The sequence below is a fragment of the Capra hircus genome, chromosome 25 (genome assembly GCF_001704415.2).
Source record: "Capra hircus breed San Clemente chromosome 25, ASM170441v1, whole genome shotgun sequence".
NCBI classification, from domain to species: Eukaryota; Metazoa; Chordata; class Mammalia; order Artiodactyla; family Bovidae; genus Capra; species Capra hircus.
Genome location: NC_030832.1, coordinates 27,474,655 through 27,496,606, shown reverse-complemented (window position 1 = coordinate 27,496,606; position 21,952 = coordinate 27,474,655). Strand labels below are relative to the sequence as shown.

The 21,952-nt window shown below is 41.1% G+C and overlaps 1 protein-coding gene across 3 annotated transcripts in view; it reads right to left on the bottom strand.

Moving 5' to 3' along the window:
* The window catches only part of LOC102183030 (28S ribosomal protein S17, mitochondrial), a 36,681-nt gene extending 20,656 nt beyond the window's left edge, over window positions 1–16,025 (bottom strand). Inside the window, exons 1-5 of one of the 3 annotated variants that reach the window (XM_018040513.1) lie at window positions 15,839–16,025; window positions 12,108–12,553; window positions 10,352–10,437; window positions 3,295–3,421; window positions 2,599–2,691 (exon numbers count right to left, since the gene is read on the bottom strand). In XM_018040513.1, coding sequence (XP_017896002.1) covers window positions 2,599–2,691; window positions 3,295–3,421; window positions 10,352–10,435 — 304 coding nt within the window. In that variant the 5' untranslated portion in view covers window positions 10,436–10,437; window positions 12,108–12,553; window positions 15,839–16,025. The remainder of the gene's footprint in view (window positions 1–2,598; window positions 2,692–3,294; window positions 3,422–10,351; window positions 10,438–12,107; window positions 12,554–15,838) is intronic. The other 2 variants (XM_018040515.1, XM_018040514.1) reach the window with 2 other exon arrangements.

Sequence of the window (21,952 nt, the reverse complement as noted above, 5' to 3'; positions counted from 1 at the left end):
CTGTTAGGGAAGTCCAACTACAAGCTCTACTTTTTTTTTTTTTAAACCTCCTGTTTACTCAGCAGTGTATAAACTGATTGTTTTGCTAATTACTCCCCTGTCACTTCTCTCATTAATATCATTCCTAACCTTTTCATTGCTAGATCCATCAGACATTTTCCATGTCTCACCTTAGCTAGGAAGAGAATTTCTAGATATTAAATAGACATCAGCTAATGTCGAAGACAATGAGACAAGCAATACCCCAGAGGGCACATCAGAATGAGGTTGCACAAGCCAGATCATTCTATCTCAGTTCCTCCATCAACAGAAACATTCTACCACATCCTTGTAAGAGAAACAATTGATTGTGTCTCAGGAGAAAATGCAAAAATGCAAGCAGTCTCCTTGGAGGACACTGCTAGGCTGCCTGCCCTGACAAGGAGGATACAAAGAAACCACTTATACAACCTCATTTGGTCAAGGACCAAAAGCCTTGACCACCCAGGTACAGCTGATAATGAAGTCTAGAAATTTCTTTTCCACTCTGGCCATGTTGCACAGCTTGCAGGATCTTAAATTCCAAACCAGGGACTGAACCTGGGCCCTGTCAGTGAAAGCACCAAGTCCTAACCACTGAACTGCCAGGGAATTACCTGGAAATTTTCTTGAGTGTAGTAATTATTTTCTCGAGTTGGGAGTCTCTGGGCAGGGACATAATGGGAGACAGTATGGCTCCTTCACATGGCAGCATATGTACCTGTGGGAAAGAACAGCTCAGGTTTCTGTGTGGGCACCTACATTGGCAATTTGCCTGAAAAGGGAGTTTTTCATTTTCCTTCTTTAGTTTCCTATTTTCCAGGTTCCAGGATAGGAAGCTTTGTGAAAATAATGTTACTCATCATTGTCAGGAAAGGTGCTTAGGGGTTCTTGACAAACCGTTTTAATTATCAGCCTCTAAACAGGGTTTAGAGCACTGGGGTGCAGCACCTGTCAGGCTAAAAATTTAGGTCCAATGAGGCTGAAAAAGGAATAAGTTTTCCTACCTAAGATAACCAAGAGCACTATAGGAAAGACAACCGAATCAGAGTCAGCTTCAGAAAGCTGAAGTTTGAATGACAGAAAACCAAGCCCAAATGATGAAACAAGGTGTCTGAGCAAAGAATCAAGATGGGGTACATTAACCTGGCTTAATGACTTGGTATCTGGCACACACCCATCAGTCCACTGTTTCCTAATATAACCAGGCAGTATGCCCACAAAAAGGAGCTAAGATTTAGGAGTTTTGGGTTTTTTTTTGGTCAAGAAGTCTCACTTAGTAGGATGTTTTAAAGGAGTAGAGAGTCAATAGGTCCAAGGTTTGAAATACTTGATTAAAATGACAGTATGACATTCATAAACAAAAATACAATCTAAACTCTGGGAAGAGAATGTACATGAACTACTGAGGCTAGAAATGTAGAAATGGAAAAATGACATAGAAAAGCTACTTAAAAGCACAGTACTGAAGAATGAACACCAAGTCCATAAGAAATATGTGCCTTCAGAAGAATAAAGAGTGAGAGAAGGTATTTAAAAGAGCAGGTAGGATAGCTATGACAGATTCATGGTGATGTATGGCAGAAACAAACACAGTGTTGTAAAGCAATTACCCTTGCTTTATTAAATTACCCTTGCTTTATTAAAGCAATTACCCTTGCTTTACCCTTGCTAATTTATTAAAAATAAATAAATTTTTAAAAAGAACAGGCTGGGAGACAAGAGAGAGGCTACAAGAGGCAAGAATGGTGTGAAAGCCAAGGTGTGAGACGATTTTCAAGAGTCGAGTCAACACAGTCAAATGCAACATGATCATACAACATGATAATGGTGGTTTGTTTTAGCCACTGGACTTGACTGGAAGGAAGTTAGTGGTAATCTCCAAGAAAAAAATTTTAGCAACGTAGGTATGACAGGGATCCTATCACAAAGGTGAACAAGAGACTGAGAACGAAGGCTACGGATTTTAGACAACTTTAACATGTTTGATAATAAAAAGAAAAAAAATAATGAAAAATAGGTTAAAATGGTAGAGGGTTTTTGGTATGGAAAAGAAAAAGATTTAAAGAATCCTGAAAGGATTATAAACAAAAAAATAGTAAGAAAGTGCTTTGTGGAGATTTGTAATATCAAGGTATTTATGAACAAACTAAAACTTTCAAAATAATTTTTGTGTTGTGCAAATTTTTTAAATAGTAAGTATATATATATATTTTGTCTGTTTAATCAGAAAAAAATAGTCATTTCTACTTTGGAAAAATGTCAAATATGAACTGAAATTTTTAAAAGGCCTCTGCTGCAGCTGCTGTTTAGTTGCTAAGTCATGTCCAACTCTTTTGGACCCCATGGACTGTAGCCCGCCAGGCTCCCCAGTCCATGAAATTTCCCAGGCAAGAATACTGGAGTGGGTTTCCATTTCCTTCTCCAGGGGATCGTCCCAACCCAGGACCAAACCCATCAAAAATGCCTTGATATCCTTTAAATCCCAGAGGGAGATGTTCAGAGCACACTCCATTAAGTATTTCAAAAGTGACTATTTTCTTTCACTGAGTCACAAATACTCAAATGTTCTCTTCTCACCTGGATGAGTGTCTGGTGGGCTGACTCTTCCCATCATCCACTGTTCCTCCTGCTCCAACTGAGTGATCACCTCTGGCTTATACAGTTGATGCCCTGTTCAAGAGGAAAATGTGTATCTTAGAATTTTACACAGGGAACAAAAATCTCAGAACTCATTTCCAAACTTTTTTATCTTTAGGGTCTTTGGATTTGGAAAAGGGAGGCTTCTGAGGCAGCAAAATAAAGCTACCCATCTCAAAGTCAACACATTTCACCAGAGGAGAAAGCAGGAAACAGAGGTCTCTTGTCTCCAACTGATTGGCTTTCTTCTATCCTGGCCTCATGCTTTCTAACTGTGGTGCTGAAGAAGACTCTTTAGAATCTCTTGGACTGCAAGGAGATCAAACCAGTCAATCCTAAAGGAAATCAACCCAGAATATTCCCTGGAAGGACTGCTACTGCTGAAGCTGAAGCTCCAATACTATAGGCACTTGATGAGAAGAGCTGATTCACTGGAAAAGACCCTGATGTTGGGAAAGACTGAAAAGAAAGGGAGAAGGGGGCAACAGAGGATGAGATGGTTAGACAGCATCAACGACTCAATGGACATGAATTTGAGAAAACTCTGGGAGATAGTAGAGGACAGAGGACCCTGGTGTGCCGAAGTCCATGGGGTCCCAAAGAATCAGACACAACTTACAGAGATGCCCTCCTTACCCAGTGCAACCAGATTCCTATAGTTTTCCAGCATCACATCTCGGTAGAGGTTCTTCTGAGCAGGGTACAGCTGGTCCCACTCTTCTCTGGTGAAGTCCACAGCCACGTCCTGGAATGTCAGTGATTCCTGAAACATCAAGTATATCCCTGCTCAGCCAGAAACTTTTTTGTTTTTCGTTCACAGGGGCCCTTAAGGGAAGAGTCAAAGGTGGTGCAGTAGACAAAGGAGCCCTGATTCCTTCTAGTGGTAAAATACTGAGCTGCTCTACTTCCCCAGCTGATACAGGGAGGCAGTCTGTCATGTTCTGCTCTGTTGGTCAAATCCTTAAGTGCTATGCCTGGTTCCCTTTAATGAAAAACGGCACTTAGACCCCAAGATCTGGGCACTAGCTGCATCCAGTGCTACTGGAGTACCATTTCTTCTAGGCCCTCTCAGGGGTCATATCTAGGAAAGAGGGGAATATATACAGTGATGTACGTATACACACACAACTCCATATCTAACCCTATATTTACTGATATTTAATAAAACCCATAGGTCAAGAGAGTGACTGGTTAAAAAAAAAAAAAACACCAGGGGTCCATACTGATATCTCTAAATCTAATCCAACATAGCAGGGTTCATTCTATCCTCTCTTCTCATATCTGTAATTCCCTTCTCTGACCCATATCTCTCTGATCTTATAATTCCCTTCAAGAGAATGCCAGAAAAACATCTACTTTTGCTTCATTGACTATGCGAAAGCCTTTGACTCTGTGGATCACAATAAACTGGAAAATTCTTCAAGAGATGGGAATACCAGACCACCTTACTTGCCTCCTGAGAAATCTGTATGCAGGTCAAGAAGCAACAGTGAGAACTGGACATGGAACAATGAACTGGTTCCAAATTGGGAAAGGAGTACGTCAAGGGTGTATATGGTCACCCTGTTTATTTAACTTATAAATAAACAGAGCAGAGCAGAGCAGGTCATATGAAATGCCAGGCTGGATGAAGCACAAGCTGGAATCAAGACTGCTGGGAAAAATATCAATAATCTCAGATATGCAGATACCACCACCCTAATGGCAGAAAGCGAACAGGAACTAAAGAGCCTCTTGATGAAAGTGAAAGAGGAGAGTGAAAAAGCTGGCTTAAAACTTAACATTTAAAAAACTAAGATCATGGCATCCAGTTCCATCACTTCATGGCAAATAGATGGGGAAATAATGGAGACAGTGAGAGACTTTATTTTCTTGGGCTCCAAAATCACTGCAGATGGTGACTGCAGCCATGAAATTAAAAGATGCTTGCTCCTTGGAAGAAAAGCTATGAAAAAACACATTACTTTGCTGACAAACGCCCATCTAGTCAAACTGAAAAGTGAAAGTCACTCAGTCGTATCCAACTCTTTGCAACCCCATGAACTATACAGTCCATGGAATTCTCCAGACAAGAATACTGGAGTGAGTGGCCATTCCCTTTAGCGGATATTCTCAATGCAGGAGTTGAACTGGGGTTTCCTGCACTGCAGGCAGATTCTTTACCAACTAAGCGATCAGGGAAGCCCCCATCTAATCAAAGCTATGGTTTTTCCAGTAGTCATGTATGGATGTGAGAGCTGGACCATAAAGAAAGCTGAGCACTGAAGAACTGATGCTTTTGAACTATGGTGTTGGAGAAGACTCTTGAGAGTCCCTTGGACTGCAAGGAGATCCAACCAGTCAATCCTAAAGGAAATCAGTCCTGAATATTCATTGGAAGGACTGATGCTGAAGCTGAAACTCCAATACTTTGGCTACCTGATGCGAAGAACTGACTCAATGGAAAAGACCCTGATGCTGGAAAAGACTGAAGGCAGGAGAGGAAGGGGATGACAAAGGATGAGATGGTTGGATGGCATCACCAATTTGATGGACATGAATTTGAGCAAGCTCTGGAAGTTGGTGATGGACAGGGAAGTCTGGTGTGCTGCAGTCCATGGGGTCGCAAAGAGTCAGATACAACTGAACTGAACTGAGTGACTAAACAATAACAACAAAATTATGGACAATGTGTTTATTTATTTGCTCAATCCTAGATTGTAAAGAACGTGGTTTTGGTATTGCTAACACATGTGCTGTGCTTAGTTGCTCAGTCGTGTCTGACTCTTTGCAACTCCAAGGACTGTAGCCCATCAGGCTGCTCTGTTCATGGGGATTCTCGAGGCAAGAATACTGGAGTGGGTTGCCTTGCCCTCTTCCAGGGGATCTTCCCAACCCAGAGACTGAACCCAGGTCTCCAGCACAGCAGGCAGATTCTTCACAGTCTGAGCCACCAGGGAAGCCCAAGAATACTGGAGTGGTAGCCTATCCCTTCTCCAGGGGATCTTCCTGACCCAAGAATTGAACTGGTGTCTCCTGCATTGCTGGCAGATTCTTCACCAGCTGAGCTACCAGGGAACATGCCTCTGCACAGAACAAGCCTACAAATGAGAGTTCAGTATCGAGAATTGTTTTGCTTTTAGCCTGAGGACATAGAGTACAAGTAATGATTTAGTTTCAAAAGTTAACGCATTTTCAGTGTGGTTATATCAGTAATTTGAAATACAGTTGGGCTCACTTATTTCTGTTTATTTTCAATTTTAAGCCCTCCTTGCATACTGCCCACCTCCATTCCCTCTTTTTCACCGCTTTTCCATCTAAGTCTTACAAGTAACCAATCTCATTAGATGCAAGTTTATCCTTTCAATGTCTCTTTTCCCTCAAACAAGCATTGGATTCATTTATATATTTTTGTTTCCCCTTCTTTCTTGTACAAAGTAGCATATTATGGTAATCTTTTGCGTCTGATTTTTTTCACTGAACACTTTATACTGGAAATCCCTCCACATCAGTTCATAGATTTCTTCCTCCTCCTTTTTTTTTTTTTTATAGCTGTGTGGTATTGTGTGACTGTCCCACAATTTATGTAACCAGTTTACTAACAGACATTTTAGATATTTTCTACTCTCTTGTTACTATAAATCATGCTGCAATGAAATATCTTAAAAGTATATTATTTTGCTATTGTATGTAAGTCTGTCTCTAGAATCCATTCCCCATGAGATGTCTGGCAAAAGAGTATATGAATCTGCAATTTTGACACATATTGTCAAGCTGACTTCAGTAGGGGTGGTATCAATTGTGTCATTATCTACTGCTGTATAACAAACCACCTCCAAATTTAGTGGCTCATAACAATAACAATCATTTATTTTATTCACAGAATCTGTAACATGGGCAATATTCAGCAGGAGCAGCTCATCTTTGTTCCATTTTGTTTCAGCTGGGAGGCTCAACTTTGGGCTGTAAGATTCACTTTTTAAGAGGCTCATTCACGTGGCTGGCAAGTCGGTGCTGGCTGAAAGTTGGGAGCTCAGCCAGGTGCCTTCGGTCCTCTCCATACAAGCCTGTCCACAGGCTGCCTGGGCTTCCTCATGGCATGGTAGCTGGATGCCAAATGCAAAATTCCCAAGAGAACCACCTTTCTTTATCCAGCCTCAAGAGTCACATGGTTTCAGTTCCACCACAGTCACAAGCCAAATCCAAGGGGAAGGAACACAATCGCTCCTCTCCTGATAGAGTAGTTAAATCAGTATAAGAGGAGCCTATGGAATGGGAGAAATTGTGCCATTTTCAGGAAATACAACCTGCTACTGTTTACCCTCTGAAGGTAAATATTCACATCCCTTCCTCATGTAAATTTCACTCATCTTCCTCAAGACCCCTACGTTTGATGCCACTATGGCATCAATTTGAAGTCTGGGATCTTATAATCTACACCAGGTCCACAGGCAGATGAGGCTCTTGGAGCATAGTTCCTCAGGTACAGTTCCTTGAAAGCTTTCTCTCTATTTTTCTTTCTGTGAGCTGAAGAAATAGGCATTTGGCCCCACCCTTTATCCTTCACAAACTCAAAGTAGTAGGAAACTCATAGAAATAACTGCCACACACACTCCCATTCAAGTAAACAGCAATTCACAGCAATTCTATAATGGAGCTGAGCTGAGCACATGTTGAGAGGTGTGAATGAGAAAGTTTTATTTTAAAACTCAATAATTTCTGGCTCCTTTATATATATATTTTTGATGTTTTAAAAAATTGAAATACTGTTGATGTACAATATTATTTAAGTTACAGGTGTTCAATATAGTGATTCACAAATTTTAAAGGTTATATTCCATTTGTAGTTATTACAAAATATTGGCTATATTCCCTGTGTTGTAGAATCTTATAGCTTATTTTATACATAATAGTTTGTACCTCTTAATCCCCTACTTCTTGTATTGCCCCTCCTCTATTCTCTCTCCCCACTGGTTCTCACTAGTTTGCTCTCTATATCTGCAAGTCAGCTTCTTTCCTGTTTTATTAACTAGTTTGTTGTATTTTTCAGATTTCACATAAAAGTGGTATCATACAGTATTTGTCTTTCTCTGACTTATGTCACTTAGCATAATGCCCTCTAAGTTCATCCATGTCGCTGCAAATAGCAAAATTTCATTCTTTTTTATGACTGAGGAATAATCTCATTGTATACATACACCACATCCTTATCCATTCATCTCTTCATGGACACTGATGTTGCTTCCATGTCTTGACAATTGTAAATAATGCCTCTTTGAACACTGGGGTTCATGTACCTTTCTGAATTTGTGCTTTAGTTTTTTTGGGGGGTATATACCCAGGAGTAGAACTGCTGGGTCATGTGATAGTTCTATTCTTAGTGTTTTGAGAAACCTCCATACTGTTCACCATAGTGGCTGCACCAATTTACATTGCAACCAACAGTGTATGAGGGTTCTACATCCTCGCCAAAATTTGTTATTTCTGTTCTTTTTGATGGCAGCCATTCTGACAGGTGTGAGGAGACAGCGCACTGTGGTTTTGATTTGCATTTCCCTGATGATTAGCGAGGTTGGGCATATTTTCATGTCCGTTTCCTTTATATGTAACGGTTTTTTATCTAGTTTATCTTTTCCTCTCACATTTTACTTTAACCAGCCAGAAGCTGACAGCTGGCACTTTTAATCTTCTACCTGAAAATCTCCTTAAATATATCATTGAGTCCATTAAGTATAGTTGATATTTTTCTTGTTACTGAAGGTGACAATGTTGACCAAAATTCCTTCTTCAAGTGTCCCCTTTGGTTCACGACAAGATTTTCCTTATTATCCTTTAAGTCCTGTGAAAGGTCCTTTAGGACCCCACTAACTCTCCTGGAGGCCCTTTATGATTCCGAAAATAATCTTTTCCTTTCTGTCTTCTGCCCTTTGCTCAGCTGGCTCTCTCTCTCTCCTGTCCCTCTCTCTTTCTCATCAATCTTTTCTTTTACAGCTTCTAGATTCTCAAAGGAATATAGAGGAATAAAGGAATAAAGGTTATAAAGGAATTCCCAAATTATTTTCTTGTGTAACTTTTGTGGCTTAGTTTTTCATATTTAAATATATGATCAATTTGAAGACTGTTCTGATGTAAAGTATGAGGTATGGATTCAACTTTACCTTTTTCCACATGGCTCCACAGAAATATCATTGATTATTAAATAAACCATCTTTTCACCACTGGTTTGAGATGTGACCTTTATCATATGCAAAATTCCTATTTGTTCAACAAATATTTATTCAGTGCTTCCTATGTGTCACCTATAGGGCTTGAGATATACTAGTGAACAAGAGAGACTAAAATTCTCTTCCTTTATGAAACTTTAGCAGGGGAAAGTAGACAATAAAGATGATGACTGGGTAAATTATAGAGTATGCTATTAAACAACGCTTGTTCTTTGGAAGAAAAGCTATGACAAACCTAGACACCATACTAAAAAGTAAAGACATCACTTCACTGACTAAGGTCGACAGAGTTAAAGCTATGGTTTTTCCAATAGTCATGTATGGATGTGAGAGTTGGACCATAAAGAATGTTAAGTGCTGAAGAACTGATGCCTTCTAACTGTGGTGCTTGAGAAGACTTTCCTGAGAGTCCCTTGGACAACCAGGAGATCAACTCAGTCAATCCTAAAAGAAATCAGTCCTGAACATTCACTGGAAGGACTGATGCTGAGGCAGGCTTAATTTGTGGCATTAATTTGCCACATTAAATTGTGGCAGCAGAGGTCCTCAGGTATATTAATAATTCCATTACCTCCAAGTGGTCAGTGACATGGGCATCATTCATTGTTTGAAGACTAAATGGCAAGTGTTTAAATGCTAGTGAGCTATTTAAGGGAAGGGTGATTTAAAGAATCCGCCTGCCAATACAGAAAATGCAGAGATGTGGGTTTGCTGTCTGGGTTGGGAAGATCCCCTGGAGTAGGAAATGGCAACCCACTCTAGTATTCTTGCCTGGAAAATTCCATGGACAGAGGAGCCTGGTGGGCTACAGTCCATGGGGTCACAATGAGTCAGACACAACTGAGCACGCACACATGCACTATTAAAAGACAGTCTATGGCTTCTTGTGTTGCCTTTACAACATCCAGGACAGACATGAATCTACAGGCTGATAAAAATGCTGAAGGAGAGAAGAGCTATAAAGAGGTATGGAAGGTGCGTGGGAAATGCCACATACAGTTATGTCACCTCTGTCACAAGAATCTCAAGGGCCCTGGACTTGGGGAGCTTAGTTCTGAGAATTGAAAAATAAAAGTACCTACATTCTGCAAACCACCATGGCATTTCAGAGGAGAGGAAAACAACCTACCTGGGGCTTCCCTGGTGGCTCCGTGGTAAAGAACCTGTCTGCCAATGCTGGAGACATGGCTTTGATTCCTGATCTGGGAAGATCCCACATGCCTCGGAACAACTAAGTCTGTGCACCGCAACTATTGAGCCTGTGCTCTAGAGCCTGGGAGCTGCAACTATGGAGCCCATGTTCCCTAGAGCCCATGCTCTGTGACAAGAGAAGCCATCGCAATGAGCAGCCTGCACACTGCAACTAGAGTAGCTCCCACTTGCCACAACTGGAGAAGAGCCCCTACAGCAACAAAGACCTAACACAGCCAAAAAAAAAAAAAACAAAAACAAAATAAAGTTTTTAAAAAAACAAACAAAACTGAACTTACCTGAGACATGACTGTCTGTGATCCAACATTCATTTCCTTCTCTGTGTTTCCTTCTTGGGAAAGTGTGGCATCCTGAGAGGGCATTCCTGAGAAAAGAAGAGAAGAATCTTGTCAAGGAATGATATTAAAGCTCCACCTAAATCTTGCACCCTTTGTCTTATATCAGGATGGCAGATGGTTTAGAGAGAAGCCCTGTAAGACATAAGCCTAAAGGCTGGGTGACGTAACTCTGACACTCCTATTCCTCTATTACACTGAGGAATTTAAGGTATGGCTGTCTCTCTTCTGTGGTGACATATGGGAAGCTCAGGGGTGCTCACTGGTTTTTAGCACTAGCTACTCACTTGGGGGGGGGCGATTTTAAAAAGATGCCAGTGCTAAGCCCCTCTTCCCTGAGATTTGGATTTAACAATCTCAGGTGAACCTGGGCAACAGCATTTTAAATTCTGAAGTCTCCAAATGATTCCAAGTGGCAGATGAGAACCACTGAGATGATGCGATCCAGAGAACTTATGTTGAGGAGTTATTCTTACTCTTTAAGGGTATAAACTCATCCCTAAACTCAAAATCCAGGCATCTCCTCTACTCTCTTTAAGATGATCCTTCTATTCCACTCCTAGGCATATACCATGAGGAAACAAATATTGAAAAAGACATGTACATGTACAATGAACATGTACCCCAATGTTCATTGCAGCACTGTTTACAATAGCTAGAACATGGAAGCAACCTAGATGTCCACTGACAGATGAATGGATAAAGAAGTATATGTGGTGCATATACAAATGGAATATTACTCAGTCATAAAAAGAAATGCATTTGAGTCAGTTCTAATGAGGTGGATGAACCTAGAACCTATTATACAGAGTGAAGTAAGTCAGAAACAGAAAGATAAATATCATATACTAACACATATATATGGAATCTAGAAAGATGGTACTGATGAATTTGTTTGCAAGGCAGCAGTGGAGAAACAGACATAGAGAATAGACTTATGGACATGGGGAGAGGGGAGGAGAGGGAGAGACGTATGGAGAGAGTACCATGGAAACATATTACCATATGTAAAATAGATAGGCAATGAGAATTTGCTCTAAGTCTCAGGGAACTCAAACATTGGCTCTGTATCAACCTAGAGGGGTGGGATGGGGAGGGAGATGGGAGGGAGGTCCAAGAGGGAAGGGACATATGTACATCTATGGCTGATTCATGTTGATGTCTGAGAGGAAACAACAAAATTCTGTAAAGCAATTATCCTTCAATTAAAAAATCAATTAATTTAAAAAAAGATTAAAAAAATAAAAAAAGATGATCCTTCTACGGCTTCCGTGCTGGCTCATTGGTAAAGAATCCCCCTGTTAATGCAAGAGACACAGGTTCAATCCCCGATCCAGGAAGATCCCACATGCTGTGGGGCAGCTAAGCCCGTGCAGCACAATTACTGAGCCTGTGCTCTAGAGCCCATGAGCTGCAACTACTGAGCCCACATGCCGCAACTACTGAGGCCTGTGCACTACAGAGCCTCTGCTCTACAACAACAGAAGCCACCGCAATGAGAAGCCCACGCACTGCAACTACAAAGTAGCCCCTGCTCGCTGCAACTAGAGAAAGCCTGCACACAGCAAAGAAGACCCAGCACAGCCAAAAATAAATAAATAAAAAACATTGAAAATTATTAAAAAGATGACACTTCCAATACAGAAAGGAGGTTTCACTCTTTTCATTTTTCAGAATGTTCACCCTCCTTTTTGAGTACCTGGATTCAGTCCTCCACGAGGATGGCTGCACCTCTTCGCAGTCCTTCAGTTGTAATGTCACCAAAGGCTTATTCTCTTCGGGCACGACAGTCAGGAGACATCCCAGTTCTAACAGCTTCAGCAGCCCTGTCAGTCCCTGAAGGCTGATTTTCCAGTGCCTTAAAGGCAACAGCCAGTCGCAGGTATTAAAGGTGCCTGATCTCAGGAGAGGGTCAGGAGCCAGTGGATATCCATGAGAGTGATTTCTGCTTCCCAGGGCAGCCACTCTCAGGATTTTGCCTTGTTCATGTAGAGTTGAGATGTGGAGGTTCCTGAAGTTGGCTATTACACTGTTGTTGTTGTTTTTTTCACTAAAGGCATCAATCCTACATGTACATACGTCACTATGATATTCGAATCTGCCCCCAGGCAGAGATTCTGAGAGACACAATTTCAGGCTGAGCACCTGTAATGAGATGCATCAGAGTCAGCAGAAGAACTCCAGCAGTGTTGGTCTCCTAGAGACCTATGGAGTCTAAAAAGAGACATACACACTGTTCATTGATAAAGACAGAGCACTGCAGGAGGTGGAATTCATTAAAACAATCAAAAAAGCAGTTTTAGAATGTCTCAAAGAGCAGAGAGATACAGAAGCAGCAACTACAACAAATTTAGCCTTAGTCCTCTCCCACTCTCCTCTCGGAACAGAAAACATGTGGTCCTTTCCCACAGAAAGACTTTCAAATAGAGTGGCTTTCTCCTCAGAAAGAAGAAAAAAACAGGCATTTCACCAGTACCAATAACAGAATGAAATGTATTGATCTGTTAATAATCATGAGAATATATTTGTTCTCTGTTCACAAAAGTTGACCTGAAAAACTCCTCTCAAAACCTACTGATAGAAACAAAGAATAAAACCATTTCTGAGAAATAATAGGAAGAAAGAAAGGAAACTATGGTTCCAATGGAATGGCCCTGTTAGAGAAAGAAGCCACTCAAGCCAAGACATGCCAGGAATCTAACATTTTACAACCAGTTTTCACTAATAGGAAGATCTTTCAAGACTAACTTAAAAGCACTTTAAGGATCAGGTCCTTATTTTATCAAGCAAAAACTCTAAGAAGGTCCCATGGTCTGAAGAGCCAGGTTGAATTTACAAGAATGTCTTGGGGTTTCAAACCCAATCACCTGAAAACCATATATTCACAACAACAAAAACTGTATTAACCATGTTAGGAAGACAGGTTTCTCCTCCTATGAACCCAAGGCAATGAGGAATATTTCAAGTATATTATACCCTGTATACAAATACAGCTAGTTTGAGAATACTTTTTATGGCATCTGATGGGAATAGGGTTCCATAAAACACACCTTTGGAAATGCTGATCTTAGCGCTTTCCTTTTATTAATTTCATAACAAACTACCTTATTCTACTTTTATAACAGCACAATATTACACTGTACAGATCTACCACAATATGTTTAACCACACTCATAGTTAGCATTTAAGTGGTATCGCTTTCTCAAATTACAAACAATATTGTAATGAACATCTTTGTACACACATCCCTGTGCACCTGTGCAAGTATTTCAGCAGGACAGATCTTAGAATAGAATTTCTGAGCCACACAATGAACTCACTTTACATTTTACTAACTGTAGTCATACTGCCACTCAAAATACTTCCTCAATGGTACAACCGGGGCCCTGCCCCTCTGCATTTGCCTCAACACTTTGTTAGCACCAATACTGATATACTTGCCCAGTCTAAAGGGTGAAAAGTATCTTTGTCTTCATTTGCATTCTATAATTACTTATGAGGTTAAGCACTTTTTTCTGTTTATTGGTTTCCTGTAATTCATCTGTAAATTGCCTGTGCATATCCTTTGTCCACTTTTTTTTTTAAGTTAGGATTTTCACCTTTATTATTATTATTTATTTGGCTGTGCTGGGTCTTAGTTGCGACATGTGGGGTCTTTAGCTGTGGCATGTGGGATCTAATTCCCTGATCAGGGGTTGAACTAGGGCCCCCTGCATTCGGAGAGCAGACTCAGCCACTGGAACACCAGAGAAGTCCTACACTTTTCTTTTTTCAAAAAGTCTCTTTACATATTAAGGATACTTTCTCTAACACATGTTGCAAGAATTTTATGTCTCTAATTTAAAGCCCTTTGCTCTTTTCAAATACAGGAAGCATTTTTCAAAATATGTGGCACGTGGGCTTTTCTGATATAATTTTGATATAATTTAATTAACGCATTTTCCCCAGAGGGTTTTGGGTCCTGTCCTGGAAGTCTGGTATGCCTACAACATAAAGTGCAAGGATGGAAGGCAAAGCAGTACACAATATTAAGGTCATAAAGGGCTTTGTTGTTGTTCAGTCGCTCAGTCATGGCCAACTCTGCAACCCCTTGGACTGTAGCATGCTAGGTTTCCCTGTCCTTCACCAACTCCCGGAGTTTGCTCAAACTCAAGTCCATCAAATTGGGGACGCCATCTAACCATTCTGTCCTCTATAGTCTCCTTCTCCTCCTGCCTTCAATCTTTCCCAGCATCAGGATATTTTCCAATGAGTTGGCTCTTTGTATCAGGTGGCCAAAATATTGGAGTTTCAGCTTCAGCATCAGTCCTTCCAATGAATATTCAGGGTTGATTTCCTTTAGGATTGACTGGTTTGATTTCCTTGCATTCCAAGGGACTCTCAAGAGTCTTCTCCAACACCACAGTTCAAAAGCATCAAATCTTCAGCGCTCAGCTTTCTTTATAGTCCACCTCTTACATCCATAGATGACTACTGGAAAACCACAGCTTTGACTACACCGACCTTTGTTGGCAAAGTAATGTCTCTGCTTTTTAATATGCTGTATAGGTTTGTTATAGTTTTTCTTCTAAGTAGCAAGCAAAATCACTGCAGATGGTGATTGCAGCCATGAATTTAAAATATGCCTTCCCCTTGGAAGCAAAGGGCTTTGAGGTCATTGCTAAGAAACTAAAACATTATCCTGATGGCATCAGGGAAGTATACAAGTTTTCAGAAACAGAGTGACTTTCAATATTCTCCATTTAATAAGAGCACCTACTAAGTGTCATGATCAATTCTGTCTCTTGGAAAATGGTAATTTTTGTACCTTTAATATTTCCCACAATTCAAAGTAAGTAAAAGAAACAGAAAGTTCATTAAATCAAAAGACACAATTACAGGATCTGCTCTGCCACATATTAAAATTTATTTTATATTAAAACAAAGTGCTATCAGAGCAGAAACTGTGAGAGCAGTGTAACAGGCTAGAAACAGATGTGAGTATACAAACGTCTGTAGAATAGATAAGTGTCATTTCAATTCAGTGGGAAAGAGATGACGGCAAGATCACCGGGGAGAAAGGCATTTTTCTATCTTACAGGTTATCACAAAATTAATATCCAATAGGTTAAAATGTAAAAAAAAATTTTTTTTAATCCTTTAAAAGTATTAGACGAAAATAAAGGTGATTCTTTTAATACTCTTGAGATGGGAAAAACTTTCCAAAAATGATACCCGCCCACGCCTATACAGAAATAAATTGCAGAAAATATTAGAGGAAAATAGGTTTGTAATCTTGGGAATGGGGAGGCCTTCCCTTGAAAGGGGAACAGGGGGCCCGAGAAGCCGGAGGGCGCCGCCTGGGGGGCTCGGAGTCGAGGGCTCCCCGCCCCGTGACCCCCGCCCGCCCAGCACCCTCGCCCGCCACCCGCCCGCGGGCGCCGCACTCACCCGCCTGCACAGACAAAGGGCGCCGCGGGCGGCTCCGCCCCCTGACGCCGCAGCCGCCGCCGCCCGTCCCGACCGAGGCGGGAGAAGGTGATGAGGGCCCGGATGCCTGAGCCAATGACGCCCAGTGACGGGGCCCCTGGGGCTGGACCTGCCGCCGGGGCCAGCCAGGCTCTGACGAAAGCCTCCCAGCAATGGCGGCCGCGCCGCGCTGGCTCCGGCTCGGCGATACGCATGCGCCGGCGGTGCCGGGGCCCGACCTCTTCCCACAGGCCGGGCTGGGAACTCCCACCCGCTTCCCTCGTCGGCTTCTCACCAGAGCCGCGCTGACTACCCGGTCCCCGGCCTCCGCTCCCGGCCTCGCAGAACTGCGCCTTCAGAGTGGACCCAGGACCCTCCCGCAGCCCGTGACCATCAGAAGCTCCAGCGGGGGGCGCCGCGCGGTCCCCTAGGCGACCACACAAGTCGTCGCTCTCCTCAGTCCTGAAATACCGCCCCTTCCCCAATTTTATATTGACGAAACTAAAGACACAGTAATAACGATTGAATATATAATACAAGTATACTGATGAGAAGAATGGAATTCTTTTAACGGAGATAAAATTGGAATTCGCCAAAAGCGAATGCAAATGCTTATCTGTTAATGCAGGCATTCAACGGGGAAGGGAAAGACTTCAACAGTGCTGGGAAAATGCAAAAGAATAAAATTGGACCTTAGACTTAACAGCACATACATAAATTAATTCAGAACGGATCAAAAAGCCTAAATGTGAGAGGTAAAATTATAAAACTCTTCGAAGAAAACATAGGAGTGAAGCTTCATGATTTTTTTCCGGCAGTTATTAATATTTCTTTTAGATGGCATCGAAAGCACAGGCAACGAAAGAGAAAAAAAGTGGATAAATTGGACTTCAGTATTTAACACTTCCTTCCATCAAAGAACAGTAATAATGGAGTGAAAAGACAATCCACAAAATATTTGCAAATCATTTGTCTGATAAGGGATTAAGGTCCAGAATAAACAAAAAATTCCTGTAAGTCAACGACAAACAGGCATCCAGATTTTGAAATGAGCAAAGGGGTACTTCTCTGGTAGTCCAGTGGTTAAGATTCCATGCTCCCATTCCACCAGTGTCTGGGGAACTAGATCCCACATGCTACAGCTAAAGATTCACCATGCCCCAACTGAGATCTGACACAGCCAAATAAATAAATAAAAATGAATATTTTAAAAAAAATAGGCAAAGGAATTCAACTGGCATTTCTTCAAGCGAGGTATACAAATGACCAATACGCATACGAAAAGATGTTCCCTATCACTCATCATTAGGGAAATGCAAGTTAAACTGCAATGGGGTACCAAGTCACAGACACTAGGATGACTACTATTCAAAAAACAGAGTGTAAGTGTTGGCAATGATGTGGAGTAATCGGAACTCCTATGTGTTATTGATGGGAATGTAAAATGATACAGTTGCTGTGGAAAACAGTTTGGCGATTTTTCAAAACATCCAAAGTCACTGCAGATGGTGATTGCAGCCATGAAATTAAAAGACGCTTGCTCCTTGGAAGGAAAGTTATGACCAACCTAGACAGCAGATGACACCACCCTTATGGCAGAAAGTGAAGACGAACTAAAAAGCCTCTTGATGAAAGTGAAAGAGGAGAGTGAAAAAGTTGGCTTAAATCTCAACGTTCAGAAAATGCAGATCATGGCATCTGGTCCCATCACTTCATGGCAAATAGATGGGGAAACAGTGGAAACAGTGTCAGACTTTATTTTGGGGGGCTCCAAAATCACTGCAGATGGTGACTTCAGCCATGAAATTAAAAGATGCTTACTCTTTGGAAGAAGTTATGACCAACCTAGATAGCATATTGAAAAGCAGAGACATTACTTTGCCAACAAAGGTCCGTCTAGTCAAGGCTATGGTTTTTCCAGTGGCCATGTATGGATGTGAGAGTTGGACTATAAAGAAAGCTGAGTGCTGAAGAATTGATGCTTTTGAACTGTGGTGTTGGAGAAGACTCTTGAGAGTCCCTTGGACTGCAAGGAGATCCAACCAGTCCATCCTAAAGGAAATCAGTCCTGAATATTCATTGGAAGGACTGATGCTGAAGTTGAAACTCCAATACTTTGGCCACCTCATGCGAAGAGCTGACTCATTGGAAAAGACCCTGATGCTGGAAAAGAGTGAGGGCAGGAGGAGAAGGGGACAACAGAGGAGGAGATGGTTGGATGGCATCACCGACTCAATGGACAGGGGTTTGGGTGAACTCCGGGAGTTGGTGATGGACAGGGAGGCCTGGCGTGCTGTGATTCATGGGTTCGCAAAGAGTTGGACACGACTGAGCGACTGAACTGAACTGAAACATAGCCTTAAACATAGCCATAGTCTTTTCCAATGAGTCAGCTCTTCGCATGAGGTGGCCAAAATACTGGAGTTTCAACTTTAGCATCATTCCTTCCAAAGAACACCCAGGACTGATCTCCTTTAGAATGAACTGGTTGGATCTCCTTGCAGTCCAAGGGACTCTCAAGAGTCTTCTCCAACACCACAGTTCAAAAGCATGAATTCTTCGGTGCTCAGCTTTCTTCACAGTCCAACTCTCACATCCATACATGGCCACTGGAGAAACCATAGCCTTAAAATATGATCCAGGAATTCCATTTTGGGGTAGATAACCAAAAGAATTAAAAGCAGGATCTCAAAAGAGATATTTGCATCTCCATGTTTGTTGCAGTAGCCAAGAAGTGAAAGAAATCCAGTATTCATCCACAGATGAATGAATAAACAAAATGTGGTATTTATATGCGTACTATGAAATATCATTCAACCTTAGAGAGGAAATTCTGAAACTTACTACAACATGGATTAACCTTGAAGACATTCAAAGTGAGATAATTCAGTCACAAAAGGACAAATACTGTTTGATTCCACTTATAAGCGATACCTAGAGTAGTTAAACACAGACACTGACAGAAATTACAATTGTTGCCAGGGGCAGGAAGTGGGATGAAGATGGCTGGTTACTGTTTAATGAGTACAAACTATCAATTTGAGAATATGAAAAGAATTCTGGAGATGGAGGAAGCTGATGGTTGCACAGAAATGTGAATTACTGAATGCCACTGAACTTGAATTGGTAAATTTTATATTATGTATTTTTAATACCATAAGATGAGAAAAAAGACAGCTGGATCCTTATATCTGTTTCTACATTGAATCTTCTGAAATATGTTGTTTTGGTTGATGTTTCTGAAGAAAATCTGGCTTCATATAGATACTTAGTTGGAAAAAAAGAATCCTTTAATAAGTCTTCTCACATAATTGTGACTATTTTTCTTTGATACGCTACCAAAGGCCATTCCTTTCTCCAGGGGATCATTTCAACCCAGGGATCAAACCCAGGTCTGATGCATCACAGGCAGATTCTTTACGGTCTGAGCCACCAAAATCTATTTGTCTGTCTCATTCCCCCAGTGGATCTTGAACTCATGTATGACTTTGTAATGTCACACATTGGCCATTTGGAAAATAACTATTTACTGAGTCACCTAACTCAGTAGATCCTACCTGGGTATGATTTTATCCTCCAGGAAATATTTGGCAATGTTTAGAGATTTGGTTGTCAAACTCTGGGGCTGTTACTGACATCTACTGGATAGAAGCTAGAGATACCGTGAAACATTTTACAGTGCACAACAAAGGATTATAGAGCTCCAAAAGTCTACAGTGCTGAGATTGGAAAACCTTAGTTTATTTAGGGCTGACATACTTCACTATAAAATATAAAAATGTATATTTGTTAATGTCATCACTAATTTTTTTGAGAAAATTTGTTAAGTATTTAGAAGCTGTCAAGATGGTAGATACAAGTTCTCTGAAAACCTAAAGCTCAAATTTTATCATTTACAACATATATTTTCAGTTCATTTCCTTCGTGTTACAAAGCACACTTCATTTATTTTCAAGAACCTGTCTTAGAAATAACCAAGCCTAAACAACTAGTATTTGTCAGTTGTTTTTACAGCTGAAATTGACATTCCATAAAATAAGGAGTTGGTATTTCTCATGGCCACATAACTTGTTTTACTCAAGAGTGCCATCACACATGGTATAAATATTGTATGGATACTCACTGTCTTGATTGAGCTTCCCTGGGGGCTCAGTCAGTAAAGAATCTCCCTGCAATGCATGAGACCAGAGTTTGATCCCTTGGTCAGGAAGATCCCCTGGAGCAGGAAATGGCAACCCACTCCAGTATCCTTGCTTGGAAAATCCCATGGACAAAGGAGCCAGGTGGATTACAGTCCATGATGTAGCAAGAGTTGGACATTACTGAGTGACTAAACCACCACCACTACTACCTTGATTAAAGTAGCAGCAGATTTATCTACCATTGCTCTAGAACCATCAATGCAAATGCTAACCCAGTGGAAGAAGCAAATTAACCTTAGTATTATTAGAAAAAAGTTGACTTTATGGGCTCCCTGAAAAAGATTCAGGGATCCTCAGGGGCCCAGGGACTATACTTTAAAACTTCTGTTCTAGATTTATGTGAGAGAAGTAAAGCCCTGCTTGTTTAAGGTACCATTAATTAGGTTTTAAAGAACAAGTTAACTTGTACTTCTAGTTTTCAAATTTTCTTCTGCAGACTTGCCAAAGAGTCGGCAGTAACACAAGAGATACTCTTATTTTTTAAAAATCCTCTCCTTTTTCCAGAGTTATTGAGATATAATTGAAAATTATAAAACTTTAAATAGAGATAAAATTGAAAATATAGGTAGAAATTGTATATATTTAAGGTGTATAATGTGGTGTTTTGATACACACACACACACACACACACACATTGTGAAATGGTAACCACAATGAAGCTAAAATACCCATCACCTCACGTAGTTACCGTTTTGTGTGTGTGTGTGTGTGTCTTGGGGAGAGAAGAACACTTAAGATCTATTCTTTGAGAAAAATTTCAAGTATACAATACAGTATTATTAATTACACTCACCATGCTGTACCTTAGATCTCTAGACCTTTTTCCTTTCCTTCCTTTTTTGCCATTTCCTCTTCCGAGGGATCTTCCTGACCCAGGGATTGAACCCGGGTTTCATGCATTGCAGATGGTATTCCACACTGCAGGGGGATTCTTTACTGACTGAAACATGAGAATTTTAAAATTATACTGCTGCTGCTGCTGCTAAGTCGCTTCAGTCGTGTCCGACTCTGTGCGACTCCATAGACGGCAGCCCACTAGGCTCCCCCGTCTCTGGGATTCTCCAGGCAAGAACACTGGAGTGGGTTGCCATTTCCTTCTCCAATGTATGAAAGTGGAAAGTGAAAGTGAAGTCGTGTCTGACTCTTAGCGACCCCATGGACTGCAGCCTACCAGGCTCCTCCGTCCATAGGATTTTCCAGGCAAGAGTACTGGAGTGGGGTGCCATAAATTTATACTAGTTGACTTCAAATTCTGAGATAGGATAAGTATTAGAAGTTAGGAAACAACCAGTTTTCAGTGGCTTAAGTGTTTGCTGTTAATTAAGACCCAGAAGTCACTTCTCTACCCACCATTGCTGCTCTGTTAAATAATATAGAACCTTGATATGTACTAGACTAGAGGAAACCATGGGCTTCCCCAGTGCTCAGTGGTAAAGAATCCGCCTGCAATGCAGGAGCTATAGGAGATGCAGGTTTGATCCCTGGGTCAGCAAGATCCCCTGGAGAAGGGCATGGCAACCCATGCCAGTATTCTTGCCTGGAGAATCCCATGGACAGAAGAGCCTGGCAGGCTACAGTCCATAGGTTTGCAGAGTTTTACATGACTGAGAATACATGCACAGAGTAAACCATATCACAGAACACAACCCCATCTGTAATAGAAACCACTATTTACCATTAGGAGGAAAAAATGAGGTAAATTTATGTATGAAAGTGGAATCATCCTCAGGATATACCAAGTGAAAAGACCATGGTACAGAGCCATTCTTTAATTCTGCTTGCTTTTCTCTTTGCTATACCCATATATAATATTTCCTTTTAAAACATGCCTCATAGTCTCAGTACCTTCGTGTTGTGCTCAAAAATAGGGTAGCATGTCCTTCTCAGGCAATGT